Consider the following 13,241-nt stretch of genomic DNA (forward strand, 5'->3'; position numbering starts at 1 on the left):
ATATATATATATATATATATATATATATATATATATATATATATATATATATATATGTATATAGCATGTAATATAGCGTATATATATATATATATATATATATATATATATATATATATATATAGCATGTAATATAGCGTATATATATATATATATATATATATATATATATATATAGCCTCTGTCTCCCTGTCAATCAAGAGAGGCAGGCTTTTTCTGAACAGGCAGTTTAGTGGTCAGCTAAAGTCACGGGTCCTTCGTGTGGAGGTGACATTCATTCGGTTAGCGGAAACCGCGGGCCCAGATAGCATCGACAAACACTTCAACATGGCACAGGCAGTGCAAAAGCTGGTCGCTAAAGTACCTACCCTGCTCGGTGGTAAGTTGAGTTCTTGTATTATTTAATCTTAGAAAGTATTTAATACTGGGGACTGAATAGTAGGCAGTATAATCTTTATTGACAAGACGTAACGTTAGCTAGGCCAATGCTGTTAGTTACACTGAGACTTAGCCATCAATTGAATGAAGGGGATATCACGTCAGCTAGCTAATGCTATTCGGCACAGAAACACTGAATTGAGATTCATGTTGCTTTGTCTTACTAAGTTGTTGTATTAGCTAGCTAGTACGCGTGATTTGTGTTGTTTACACCCATTAAGCGTAAGCTATACAACGCTAGCTAAGTGGCTAACGCAACCAATCAACATGCTATGAGCTCTGTAGCTCAAAGCTAACTGTAGCCGAAGCGTAGAAAAGTTGCACCAGACTCGTAATTGCAGTATTTCTTCTCCCGTAGCCGCTGTCACCTACTCAAAACCACGGCTAGCGACCTTCTGGTACTATGCCCGTGTTGAACTTGTCCCACCTTCCCCTGCCGAGATCCCCAAGGCCATCGAGGGGGCCGCAAACGTCATCAAGGGTTTCCAGTCAGGACGTCTCGGTCAAACCACAGTGAAGGTGCGTGTGTCAATGTCAGGTACACATTGTTGTGTTTGTGTGTGTTTTATAAAGAGAACATCTGTCAGTCTACAGCGATCGGTCAAAATATATCATGTATATGTTATCAAAAACTATCGTGACATTAGAAAGCCCAATACAAGCATGCACCGTTAATTTCTCAGGGGACATACTGTTGTAAGTGTGGACAGAGTGGACAGACAAAATGGCCAGAAAGGTTTCACTCTCTATGAATGACTTAAACGCATTACCCTCTTATTAGGGCCCGAGCACCGACGTAGTCGGAGCGGAGGACCTATTGTTATTCTAATGTTTTTTATTATTATTATTATTATTATTATCGTACCAGTTTCATCGCAAAAAGGAGGTGCTTGGGATACTGGGAATCTTTTGAAATTTGGCACAAAATTCAATCGTGGTGAAAATTCCAGTATTATTGGGGTGTCCAATATTTGCATGACATTTTGGCTCGATAGTGCCCCCTACAGAGTAGCCCCAACTTTGGGTTTGACCTAGCTGTATGAAATTTGGTAGGTATGTGGAACGTGATGGGACGTACAAAAAAGTCAAAAAGAGGTATATCCTAAACCAAACAGGAAGTCGGCCATTTTGAATTTTATGACGTTTTTGGACCGTTTCAAGGCGCCGTACTTTAACGAACTCCTCCTAGAGATTAAACCCGATTGCCTTCAGATTTGGTCAGTATGCTCTTGAGACCTTGGCAGTGAAACGATACTCAAAGATCAAAAAGTTATCGAACTATGTGTCCGTGGCGTGGCGGCAAAAAAACACCATTCGCCATGAAACAGGAAGTTGTTGTAACTCGGCTGTACATTGCCTAATCTGCTCCAAATTTCTCATATGTCATAACATCCTGACCCTGAACACATGTATATGACAATTTAGAATCATAGTAATAGCGCCACCTAGTGGCAACAGGAAGTCATAGGTTGTGTACTTTGGCTTGTTTCTCTTAGTTGGAAAATCAGATCAACATCAAATTTGTTCCACACAAATGTAAGAAGTTCATAATGCCAGTTCTCTAAGCTTTTAATGTTTCGTCGAACGCCGTTGCCGTGGTAACGCAGTCTTCGCCGTGAAAAATGATGGTCATTTGGAGAGGTTAAAAAAGCTCGAAACACAAGCAAACTTGACACACAGATCACAAGGCCAAAATGTAGTTCTATAATATGATTTTATTCAATCAGTGTTAAATCGGCTCAATAGCGCCCCCTACAAAATTTCGACGAAGCAGCCCTCGCAGTACGTTTCACATAGATTAACAAAATTTGGTAGGCACATGTATCACATGTGGACTTAAATAAAAGTCTCCTGGGGCCATGCCCTAAACCCAACCGGAAGTCAGCCATTTTGAATTTAGTCTGAATTTCTAGTGTCGTTTTTTCAATTTCCAGGTGCTCTACTTTAACGAACTCCTCCCAGGGAACTAATCAGATCAACTTAGAATTTGGTCAGAACAATCTAAAGACCTTTGTGATTAAATTTACTCAAAGCTTGTTGTTTCGTGAAATGCCGTTGCCGTGGCGATGTATTCTTCGCCATGAAAAACAAAGGTGTTTTTGAGGGGCTAAACATACTCAAAACAAAATCAAACTTGTCACACACATTTAAAATCCTGAATGTAGTTATCTGATGTGATTTTAATGCTTCAGAGTGGCAACTCGGCTCGATAGCGCCCCCTACAATATTTTGACGATGCAGCCCTCGCAGTACGTTTCACCTAGATGTATGAAATTAAGTAAGCAGGTGTATCACATGTAGACTTAAAAAAAAGTCTTAAGGGTCCAGGCTCTAAACCCAACCGGAAGTCAGCCAATTTGAATTTTGTATGAATTTCTTGTGGTTTTATTTCCTTTTCCAGGTGCTGCACTACGAACTCCTCCTAGGGAAATAATCCGATCAGCTTAGAATTTGGTCAGAACAACCTAAAGACCTTAACGATTAAAAGTTACTAAAAGCTTGATGTTTAATCGGATAACATGGACTTGGTGTCGCGGCAATTTTACATGATTCGCCATCATCCATCAAGCTTTTGTAACTCAACCTTACTTTGTCAAAACTGCCCCAAACTTGACATGCTTGATTGCTGTCATGATTTTAGGACATCTGCATGCCAATATTAACTCATAGTCATAGCGCCACCTACTGGCAACCACGGACGTAAACAGAATTCTATCATAACAGCGGCCCAAACAGGGTTTGTGGGCACACCATGAGAAAAAGACTTCTCTGATCTAAATATGTGCAAACTAAGATGCTTGGAGAACAAAAGTTAATCAACAGTGTTTTTCAAACCATGTCAGTGGGCATTAGTATAAATGATCTGTCCAGAGCTTCTACATGAGAATCAGGTTAAATGTTACAATGAATGCTTCACACTACAATCTAAAGTTACAGAAGAGCTTAAAATGAAAACAGTGTCAAATTAAAGTGTTCAAGTAAAAACAAATGACACTGCTGTTCTGTTAACTTTCATGTAAGTCCAAATACAATCAGTAGGACACTGCAGGGAGTTGAACTCCATCCCAGTAACCTGACAGTCTGTTATGTTACAAATACTGAAGCACATTCACACGTTCATTTTCTTAATGATCTTAACAGGCTTACATTTATGATTGTATCGGAGGTACACTCAAAACATTTGAGGCTTAAGACCTGGCAACATGGTCTTGCTATGCTGCTGGTCGACGCAGGAAATATCATCTAACTTGTGCATGCAGTGTATGATGGTCACAGAAATGCATGGCCGCATCAACCAGAGTCCTGCCAGTACCCTCGACGTGTGTGACGTTGCGAGGGCCCGATCAATGCTGCTTGCAGCTTTAATTCCTCTTATTCCTTTAACCATGCAAATTGTTTTAATTTTATTGATTGCCTGAGTTGGCAAACCTGGACTCAACGGAGCACTATAACATGACTTTGTGAATTACATATTTATTTTTTAAAGTTTCCGACACTCACAGACCTTACTGAGAACAGCCTTCTCTATTAAGCTGTGTTAGAAAATATTTTCTATTAAAAACTGTTAAAATCAGAAACTGTTTATTGCCAAGTGCATTACACATACAAGTAATTTGGCTTGGTGATTTGGTGCGTAATAGTAAACCAATAATAGTAGAACATAATTTAAAAATGGAAAATATGAAAATGTACAATAAAATATGATAAACAAATAAGAGTATGTTAAAACAAGTATATTATTAAAGTGTCATGTGTATATTAATAGAGAACAGATGTATTATTTTCTTTAAATAGTCTTTTAAACTATTAAACACTCGTGGGTGTACACAATGGACCATGTCCTGTACCTGAGTGGGAACTATCAGGTCATTATTACATTACATTACAGTCATTTAGCAGACGCTTTTATCCAAAGCGACTTACAATAAGTGCATCAACATTGGTAATCAAAAGAACTACTAGTCACCAGAAGTCATAAGTACATCTCCTTTTCCAAACAAGCATCTAAGAGCATGAAGCAGAGCATAACTCAGAGCCAAAGTACAGTGCAGAAACAAAGAAAAACAGTTAGTGCTAAAAGTAATACGAATACAATAAGTGCAACAAGCTAGTATGAATACAATAAGTGCTAAGTGGAAGGCTCAGGGTAGTACTTCTTGAAGAGGTGGGTTTTCAGCCTGCGCCGAAAGATGGGCTGCGACTCTGCTGTCCTGACGTCAGTGGGAAGTTCATTCCACCACTGTGGGGCCAGGACAGAAAACAGCCGTGACCGGGTCGATCGGCCGCCAGGACCTCTGAGCGACGGGGCAACCAATCGCCCCGAGGCAGCAGAGCGAAGTGGTCGGGCGGGGGTGTAGGGCTTGACCATGGCCTGGAGATAGGAAGGAGCTGTTCCTTTCACTGCCCTGTAGGCTAGCACCAGAGTCTTAAACTGGATGCGAGCTCTTACAGGTAGCCAGTGTAGAGAACGGAGAAGGGAAGTTGTGTGGAAGAACTTGGGGTGATTGAACACCAGGCGAGCTGCGGCATTATTTATCACTGTCATTGATGGAGGAAATTTGGTAATTTATGTGATTTGCAGGTCTCTGTAACAGCACACTGTGACCCCTTATTGTCACAACTAAATCGTTATTTTGTCAAATATGTCGACGTGAAACATGTTTTAAAGTTTTAACAGGCCAGGAGACTCTAAATATTTGCAGCTCTTGGAACCTGGCCAAAGTAGTTGTATTATTCTCTTGTAATTGATAGTCTGTGCTGTACAAAATGAAAACATGATTAAGCAATTCTCAAAGAAAATAATGACAATGTCAAGAATTTCATTGGTGGCTAATATCACATTTTACTTAATACATTTCTGCAGTAGAAAATCTAATTAAACATTTTGTCTCCACACAGGATGCTGTAAGGAATGGACTGGTGGCCACTGAAGTGCTGATGTGGTTTTACATTGGAGAGTGCGTTGGCAAAGGAGGCGTCGTTGGCTATGATGTCTGAAATTTGGACTGTCATGCTTCTTTTCTTTTTCATTTGAGCATTGTATGCTCAACTTCCTGCAAGAATCCTGGGAACCAATAAACAGATATCTATTGTTAAGAAAAACTTGTTTTGTGACTCCTTGTTTTTTTTTTTTATAGTACATGCATGTATTTGACAAATGTGTTTTTTGTATAGATTATACTGTATACACAGTGTAATAGTCCTTTTTTTCTGAGGATATTTTGACCCACCACAGTAGGAAACGCTCAGGTATAAACAGTGGTTGGCTAACGGAATCACAAAGTTATAGCTATTTTGTAATTTTATTATTTTTCATAAATACACTAAATGTATTGTAATTATTTTTCCCATTAGCTTATTTTCTCATTGCACAGCTCCTGTCTTCCTCAGTTGCTCTGCTTCCAGTGCAGCTTGTTTTAAGTAGAGCTTTTATCCAATCAGATTTCACCTCTATGTCTCTAGGTAAGAAGAGAGGCCCGAGGCCTGCTGGGAAGCCTTTGCAGTTTAAGTAAATGGGGATGATATTGTTGATTGTCATAGTGTTCAACCTATCAGATCTTTAGTTTGACATGTTGAGCGTATTCTTTGACATGCCAGAGCCTTTTAGGTAGCCTACAACTACGTCAGCATTAAGGTGCGGCTGGCTCAGCAATAACGTGCAGTGTGATTGGTCAGTGGGCTAGCGTCACTGTTTTGAAGCTGAAGCAGCTAGCAGAAGTTAGTATTAGTAGTAACAGTTCAAGTTGAAAGATATGTAAGAAGTTATGACATTGACATGACATTTTTAGCGTGCTACTTGCTCATTGGACAACATAGACTTTGCTATTGGTATTACTAACTCATGCTTTTCCCACTAGTTAAAATGTCTTCTGGGGAAAAAAGGCTTTCACTATTAGACAAAGTCTATGTGTCACAAGGAACCTCAAATGGGTTTTACTTTATGTACCAGTAGTCACCCGGAAAATCTAATTGCATTCGTGTGAAAAATGGGTCTGCTGTGAAAACCAGGAGATGTTTGACGAAAGCAGATACTGTCCTGTATCGTCACTTGACTGTGTCACACCCCATCTCTGTCATACGTTTGGATTTGCACTTGTCTTGAACATGCTTGTGCACTAACAAGCAATGTACTGTAGAGCTTTACATCTGTATATAAATATACACACTGAGCTGGTTTTAGATATAATTTGGTGTGAGTGAGTTGCTGTTTGGACAATTATACCAGTATATGTATTGTAATACAGTATGTTGCTGTCCTATAGTAGATTTATGCTGAAAAATCCAAATTGTCTCTAAATATATCAGTTTTAATTTGTCAGATTTTCTGACATAAAGCATATTTGACGATATACAGTCAGAACACACCACAGTTGCTGTAGCTTGACGGTACATTATACCCACAGTAATAGTAACAGTGGTTATTACATTTTTATTACAGTTCAGTTCCCGTAATCAAGCAACAGAGGAGGTTGGTATCGTCAATGTTCAGGAGGTATTGGTGCTGTAATTTGTTTCAGAGCAGGATGCTTGTTAATTCATCGATGTGATTAAAAAATTAATGTTCAAATACCAGTTAAATACTTAAAAAGGACAAATTACATCTTTGTTGATACGGGTACTTAGACCTCGCCTTTGCTAAAGCACAAACGATAAAAGAAAAGCAGCTCTATCTTCTCATTTAAATCCATATAATTTCTAATCCAATAGACCATTCATTTGGTCATATAGATATAATACCATCTGGTCTTTGTATATTCTTGTGTAGGAGTAAATAAATAATCTCAACACCAACATTAATTCATTCATTTAGCTCTTTATTTAGAACTATCAATGAATCATTTTGTTACAAAACAAGTCTTTTTGTGATATCAATTATACTCTGGTTGTCCATTACATAAGTAAACATACATACAAATTAAATAAGGGTTAGTTCAAGTGAAAAAAAACAGTAAGGACTCTCAGCAACTCCGATAATATCAAAACATGACAAAATGAAATGAACATGAAATATTCCTCTGAATGTGTTGAAACCATAATAATACTAATCCTGATGCATCAACACAAATGTTATTGTATTACTCATACCGATCACAAGGATGCAATATATTTTAAATGACTTATGCAATGATATTGGCCAACAATGGAATGACCTATCATTCTAAAATGTTCCTTATCTCAGGGTACATCCATTACGACTTATAATTACATCATCACTTGAGATATGCCGCACCCTTTATGAAGTGAATGGGTCCTGACACGTTCAAATATTATCCAGGGGTTCTGATCAGATGCTAAAACACTTTATATTGTACTTGTGTGATTAAGTAGTAATTATGTATTTCAATAATGTCTTAATGTCTCAACCTTAAAGGGTGGGTGACCGTGGCTGAGTGGAGAGCAGGGCCACCTTTCGATCAGGGGGTCAGTGGTTCGATTCCCGGCTCCTGCTCCGCTAGTCTTTTGGGGTTAAGTGTCCTTGAGCAAGACACTTAACCCCAAAATTGCTCCCGTAGCTGCGTCTACGGTGTGTATATAGATACTGAATTGTAAGTCGCTTTGGATAAAATTGTCTGCTAAATGACTGTAATGCAATGTCTTAGAAAACACATCAAAATGTGATTTGAAAACACAATGCAAACCATGATATATGTGATGTGTGGCGTTAAAAAAAAGTGTATACACATTGGACAGGAACATTCTTTGTCAAAAAAATTAACGATATAACTTCATTAATGTGGTTTGGTACAGTTTTAAAATATTGCAAAAATATATATTCCAAAAGCACTGCTGTATATTATGAGAAACACATGGAAGATACTTTCAGATTTTCAAATGAGCGCTCAAATATCGGCATTCACTTGACATTGCAGATCTTGACTGAGGTTCCAACTCCGAAGCCTGGATAGAGGGGCTCAACAAATGTGGTCTCGAACCTGTGCAGAAGGCTCATGGAGCTGCCTATGCTGTAAAATGCCAGCACGCCCGCAGAGTGGTCCAGGTACACGCCTATCCTGGGGGAGTGGGGTCCGTTGACGGCTTTGTCCACCCGGTTGTGCCAGGCGGAGTAGCCTGTGTCGGAGCAGAGCAGACTCCAGGATTTGTCGTTGTAGCCCAGCAGACACAGAGAGCCTTTGCCCTTCCGGCTGATGCTCCTGTAGGCCACCCCGATGGAGAACTCCCCACTCCACTCGATCTCCCAGTAGAAGCGGCCTCCGGACAGGGCCTCTCGGCACAGCACCTGGGCGAAGCTGTCAAACCTCTCCGGGTTGTCTCCGTAGGGCTGCAGGTCCCTGGTGCGGATGACCTTTCTGTTGTTGTCAGAGACGTATAGCTCCTTGTAGGCTGTGATCGGGTCCATTTTAAGCTGGCAGAAGTCTGGGAATCAGAATCAATACATTTTCATAATGTTTAATTGTCAACCAAATTGTGTCTTCAGTTCAATACACCCAGATACTTACATTTCACAAAATCTGCTCTGCTCTTTGGCTCTGGAGGAGAAGAAGGAGCGTTGTCCACCATTTCTTTGCCTGCACAAGAAGAAGCACTGTGTTAGGTCAGTGTAAACCGCATACACCCACACACATGCCTTTAATTCTTTTGGCGATGGGCTTTTAACTAAAGACTCACTTTGTGGTTTGCCTCCTACGATGAATGGCGACTACATTGTCAGCCTCAATAATTATTAACCTCCTACAGGCTTATACTGCTATAGGACGTGACAGCACTTACCTCTGCTCCTTCTGTCCAATGTTCGACTTTCTGTGGTGTACACTGGGACCTCACTCACTGTGTAAGACATGTGTAAGACAACACATTCATATTTAGCACGATATATTGTGTTGTTTTTTCTCTCCCTATCATAGAGAGGCATTGTGTGTTCTGCTGCTTAGGTCACACCTGACTTTGAGATCTTAAGCAGCTCCTCTTTGCCAAACTCCTCCAGGCGGTCCTTGATCTCAGCCACAGCTTTCCTGACAGACCCGAAGGAGAAGTCAGGGTTCACCGTCACTCTGGGTATGAAGCCGTCATCGGTGGGGGTGCAGAGGTAGTTGAAGTTCTGATAGGAAAAGAAAAAATAATTGTCGTGATGAGGACGAAGACGACCGTCAATGTAATCCGTGTGAGGGACTGTTAGAGTTAATCAACTATATTTTTCACACTTGGAATATAGTTTTAAAGTGTTTAAAACACATCACTTCAGAGAATGATTCATAGTAAAAGGGTTGTTCAAAGATGGGGACATTTTTGTGCAATAAGCACAAAGGCTATTAACGCCTCTTCAATTGCTTGTTTAGAAATGCTTACACCCAAAGTGATACAATGGACTTAACATGTCGCAATGCTGTCATCGTAATCATGAACAGCCAGCGTAAGAAGGGTGTATATCTAAAAACCACACCCATACATTAATCACTTCAACTTTTAGCACCAAATCAAACCTCTAGATGTATTTTTTCTTCTAACAGTTGCTCCAAAGCTGTTACTTACCTGCAAAAAGTGGATGTGGTCGTCAGTGCTGTACAGCTGCTTGAGGCCGGTCTCCTTTTTCTTCAGTTCATCGATCTCTTGTTCCAGCCGCTCGATCAAAGCCTCGGCCTGGTTGAAAGCAGCCTTCTCGTTGATACCAATCAGCTTGGTCACCTCTGACCTCATCCTCTCAATGGAGCGGATCATGTCCTCAAACATCTTCTGGCTCTCCACCATGGCTCTCTGGGCCGAGTTCTGGACAGAGCACTCCAGGTATCAGTGGTAAACAGAAGACACCACTGTACAGAACACCTTACAGTCACGTCTGTCTTTTGCATGGAAATACATCAAATTCTTACCTTCAATGAATCCACAGAAGTCTTCAGCTCTTCCAGCTCCTTTACCCTCTCTTGGCATTTCTGTTTAATCTCAGCTTGGGAGATTCCCAAGAGTTTCTGCGGAACAAAAGGAACATTACACACCCAAATATTTCACTTTTTTGTTTAGAGTGCACTCCCATGCTGATTGGCTTTTTAAAAAATGTATTGTGCAGCAAAGTTGATCATAAAAGTCGCATTAACATCTTATAAAGATTAATAAGACGTACTTGAATGTCATGCTGTTTTATTGTGTGAGATGTAAAGCCCCATATTTGTTGGTTCAGTAGAAAAACATTCTTTCTCATCAAGGAATATCTTGGGAGGCCCTTCGGCAGGTCTAATAAGCCCCGCTCAAAGAAGCTTCTTAATACGGCCGGCTTTTATCTCGGAGGGAGAGGGGGGGTAAAAAAAAAAACTGTTCTGGAATTCTGATCACGTTAGGAATGTGAATCTACCGCTGCCTGACTTTTAAAGAGATGTTTCAAGGTGCACGTAGCACTGACACAGAATAGAGGGGTTTCTAATTCAGCTTTTACTTGAGCCCACCAACCCATTCTTCAAGATAAGCTTGAGGAATGTGGAGAATCTAGGGGGGGGCAGAGTGAGAAGTGTGAGACTCAGGTTGTTAATCTTTGGATGAGAGAAACCAGACTCCTAATGTTGTGAAGAAAACTGTGGGATGAATTATTACCCCATCATCATTTAGCCTGCATGGCTGCCATAAAAACACTCCTAAATTACTCATACGGAAAATCCAGTTGCCCTGAATGCTGCAGATTTATACTGCAGTATCTGTTGACTTATCTACTCTTGATCCCTTTACAGGCAATGTGATCAGTGAGTCATTTGAATGTGCATTGCCGTGGTTACACCGTTGTGATTGGTTGATTGCAAGGCGTTTGCAGGCCTTGACTCCCTGACATTCCAGTATCATTACAGACCCCCACTCCCACAGGTGGGAACCAGTGCTACAGAGGGAAGATTTGTTTTGGCGGCGAATCCCTGCCAGTTTTAGCTGATAGTGTTGGTGAAATGGGTCAAAGTACAACTGCCAGTTGTAGCGCAGGGGCAGGGGTTGGGAAAAACACTGTTTGCTTTAACTCAAAACCCTCCAGTGACTATATAAATCAAATGTATCAAGCACATGCCTCATAGTTTATCTGACTGTGAAACATATTACAGTTCAATTAGGCGAGTTTCAGCTTGTCGTTTCTCTCATGTACTGAACACACCACTTATCTCTCTGACATGAAATCACACTTTCACTCTCTGAAAAGCTGATTGATGTTTTTTTTTCTTCTAACAACACAATTTATTAAAAGGAAGTTACCTGTTTCTCTCCCCTTTCTGCCTCAGCAGAGACAATGTCATGGCCCCTGTGTTCACTGACTGTGCAGATAGCACAGATACACATCTGATCCGTTCGACAGAAGAGCTCCAGGGGCTTCTGGTGTTGCGGGCAGATCTTCCTGTCCAGGTTTCCCAACTCATCCACCAGCTTGTGTCGCTTGAACGTGGCTGACTCGTAGTGTGGCTTCAGGTGCTTTTCGCAGTAGGACGCCAGACAGTTAAGACAGGACTTCACAGCCTTTAATTTCTTCCCAGAGCAGAAGTCACAGGGGACGTCACTCGGCCCAGCGTAGATGTTGCCCTGGGACGTGTTGAGGTTGAGGTTGAGGCCGCTCTTCTTGATCTTCTCAGCCACCATGCTCAGGGTGGCGTTAGGCCGCAGCACCGGCCTCTGGGTGAATGTGATCTTACACTGGGGGCAAATGTAAATCCCTGTGTAGTCGGCCTCGTTCCAGTAGCCACTGATGCAGTCCATACAGAAGCTGTGGCCACAGGGGATAGCCACGGGGTCCTTCAGCAGGTTCACACACAGGGAGCAGCTGAAATAATCTGGAGACGTGTGGTCAGCCATTGCGATGGGCTCCAAACACAGTCAGACCTGTGGGAACAGACAGAGAGTGCCAGGAGCAGATAGAGATTCCGTTGAGTGTGCCTGGGAGCCCGCCCTCAAGAGTGTGGTGCAGCCTGCTAGAGACAGGACCTACTTGTATTTCTGAATTCCAGAGGTTATTGATTGAAAGCAGACAAGGCCCTCCCCTTGTGCTGTGAGTATATCGAGCCCTGCCCAGTTCAGATAAGCAGGTTGAGCAAGAAGAGAGAGAAAGAGAGAGAGCAGAGTGAAAAAAAGAGAATGAATGAAATGTAAAAAGCACACCAAGTGGCAACTAATGTGCCGGAAAAAAAGAGCTTCCCCTTTCCTCACAGTTTCCTTTATTCTCAGATTTCTCATGTGGCTCATCCATGGGTGAAGTGTGTGCACAGTTCTCTGCAGCTGTATTTCCTCCTATTGTTGTTGGACAGAATCGCCATTGTCTTAAACCGGTTGTAGTCCGACAAACATAAATGCAGCCTAAAGTACTGTAGGAATTCCAGGGACCACCCAGTGAACAAACGGAGACACTCTGAGCAAAGTTTCTGAGCAACTTCAAACATTAGGGATGTTGCTGCTCCTTTTCCTCAACAGAAAACCTTGCTGAAAGTTTAACCTGCTGCAGGCTGTTTGTCCGAGAGTTGCAGTATTTACACTGTGTGCAGTCAGACCGGTCTGGCTACACGCTCACAGATCGACTGTAGATGTGTGTTGAGACACCAAACGGAAACACACATGCACGAGCGTGCGTGCTATCAGGTCTAGGTGTGTTCTTTGCAATGCATGGTTCACATATTTGCATTCACGCTTAATCACAAGTTATGTTGCATTTTTTTATTCTTAAAATATCCCTCTCATGTGAGTGTAGCTGGGGGGGGGGGGGGGGGGGGGGGGGACTTCAATGGAGACCCTGACTCACTGTGCATCATAACATGTCTGCTGACATCATAGCATCTCATTAGCATTTCAAATAGACCTACTGGTTTCTACCAATACTGATGTTGCTTGTTCAAGAG

The 13,241-nt window shown here is 41.4% G+C and overlaps 2 protein-coding genes across 2 annotated transcripts; one reads left to right on the forward strand and one right to left on the reverse strand.

Annotated features, from left to right (window-relative positions):
• The first annotated feature begins 257 nt into the window (after positions 1 to 257).
• atp5l (ATP synthase, H+ transporting, mitochondrial F0 complex, subunit g) lies at positions 258 to 5,541 on the forward strand. The gene is made up of 3 exons (XM_068721397.1): positions 258 to 379; positions 797 to 957; positions 5,338 to 5,541. Exons 1-3 carry the CDS (start codon positions 328 to 330, stop codon positions 5,434 to 5,436), a joined length of 312 nt encoding a protein of 103 aa, XP_068577498.1. The 5' UTR covers positions 258 to 327; the 3' UTR covers positions 5,437 to 5,541.
• A 1,695-nt stretch (positions 5,542 to 7,236) lies between these two features.
• Positions 7,237 to 12,406, reverse strand: ftr82 (finTRIM family, member 82). Its single transcript, XM_068721353.1, has 7 exons — positions 11,617 to 12,406; positions 10,266 to 10,361; positions 9,928 to 10,161; positions 9,337 to 9,496; positions 9,169 to 9,225; positions 8,898 to 8,966; positions 7,237 to 8,814 (listed from the first exon to the last, which is right to left on the reverse strand). The coding sequence occupies exons 1-7, from the start codon at positions 12,205 to 12,207 to the stop codon at positions 8,294 to 8,296; spliced, it is 1,728 nt and encodes a 575-aa protein (XP_068577454.1). The 5' UTR covers positions 12,208 to 12,406; the 3' UTR covers positions 7,237 to 8,293.
• Positions 12,407 to 13,241: the final 835 nt, after the last annotated feature.

The sequence above is a fragment of the Cebidichthys violaceus genome, unplaced genomic scaffold (assembly GCF_023349555.1).
Source record: "Cebidichthys violaceus isolate CVI_PGR_0920_01 unplaced genomic scaffold, fCebVio1.0.p SCAF_27, whole genome shotgun sequence".
NCBI classification, from domain to species: Eukaryota; Metazoa; Chordata; class Actinopteri; order Perciformes; family Stichaeidae; genus Cebidichthys; species Cebidichthys violaceus.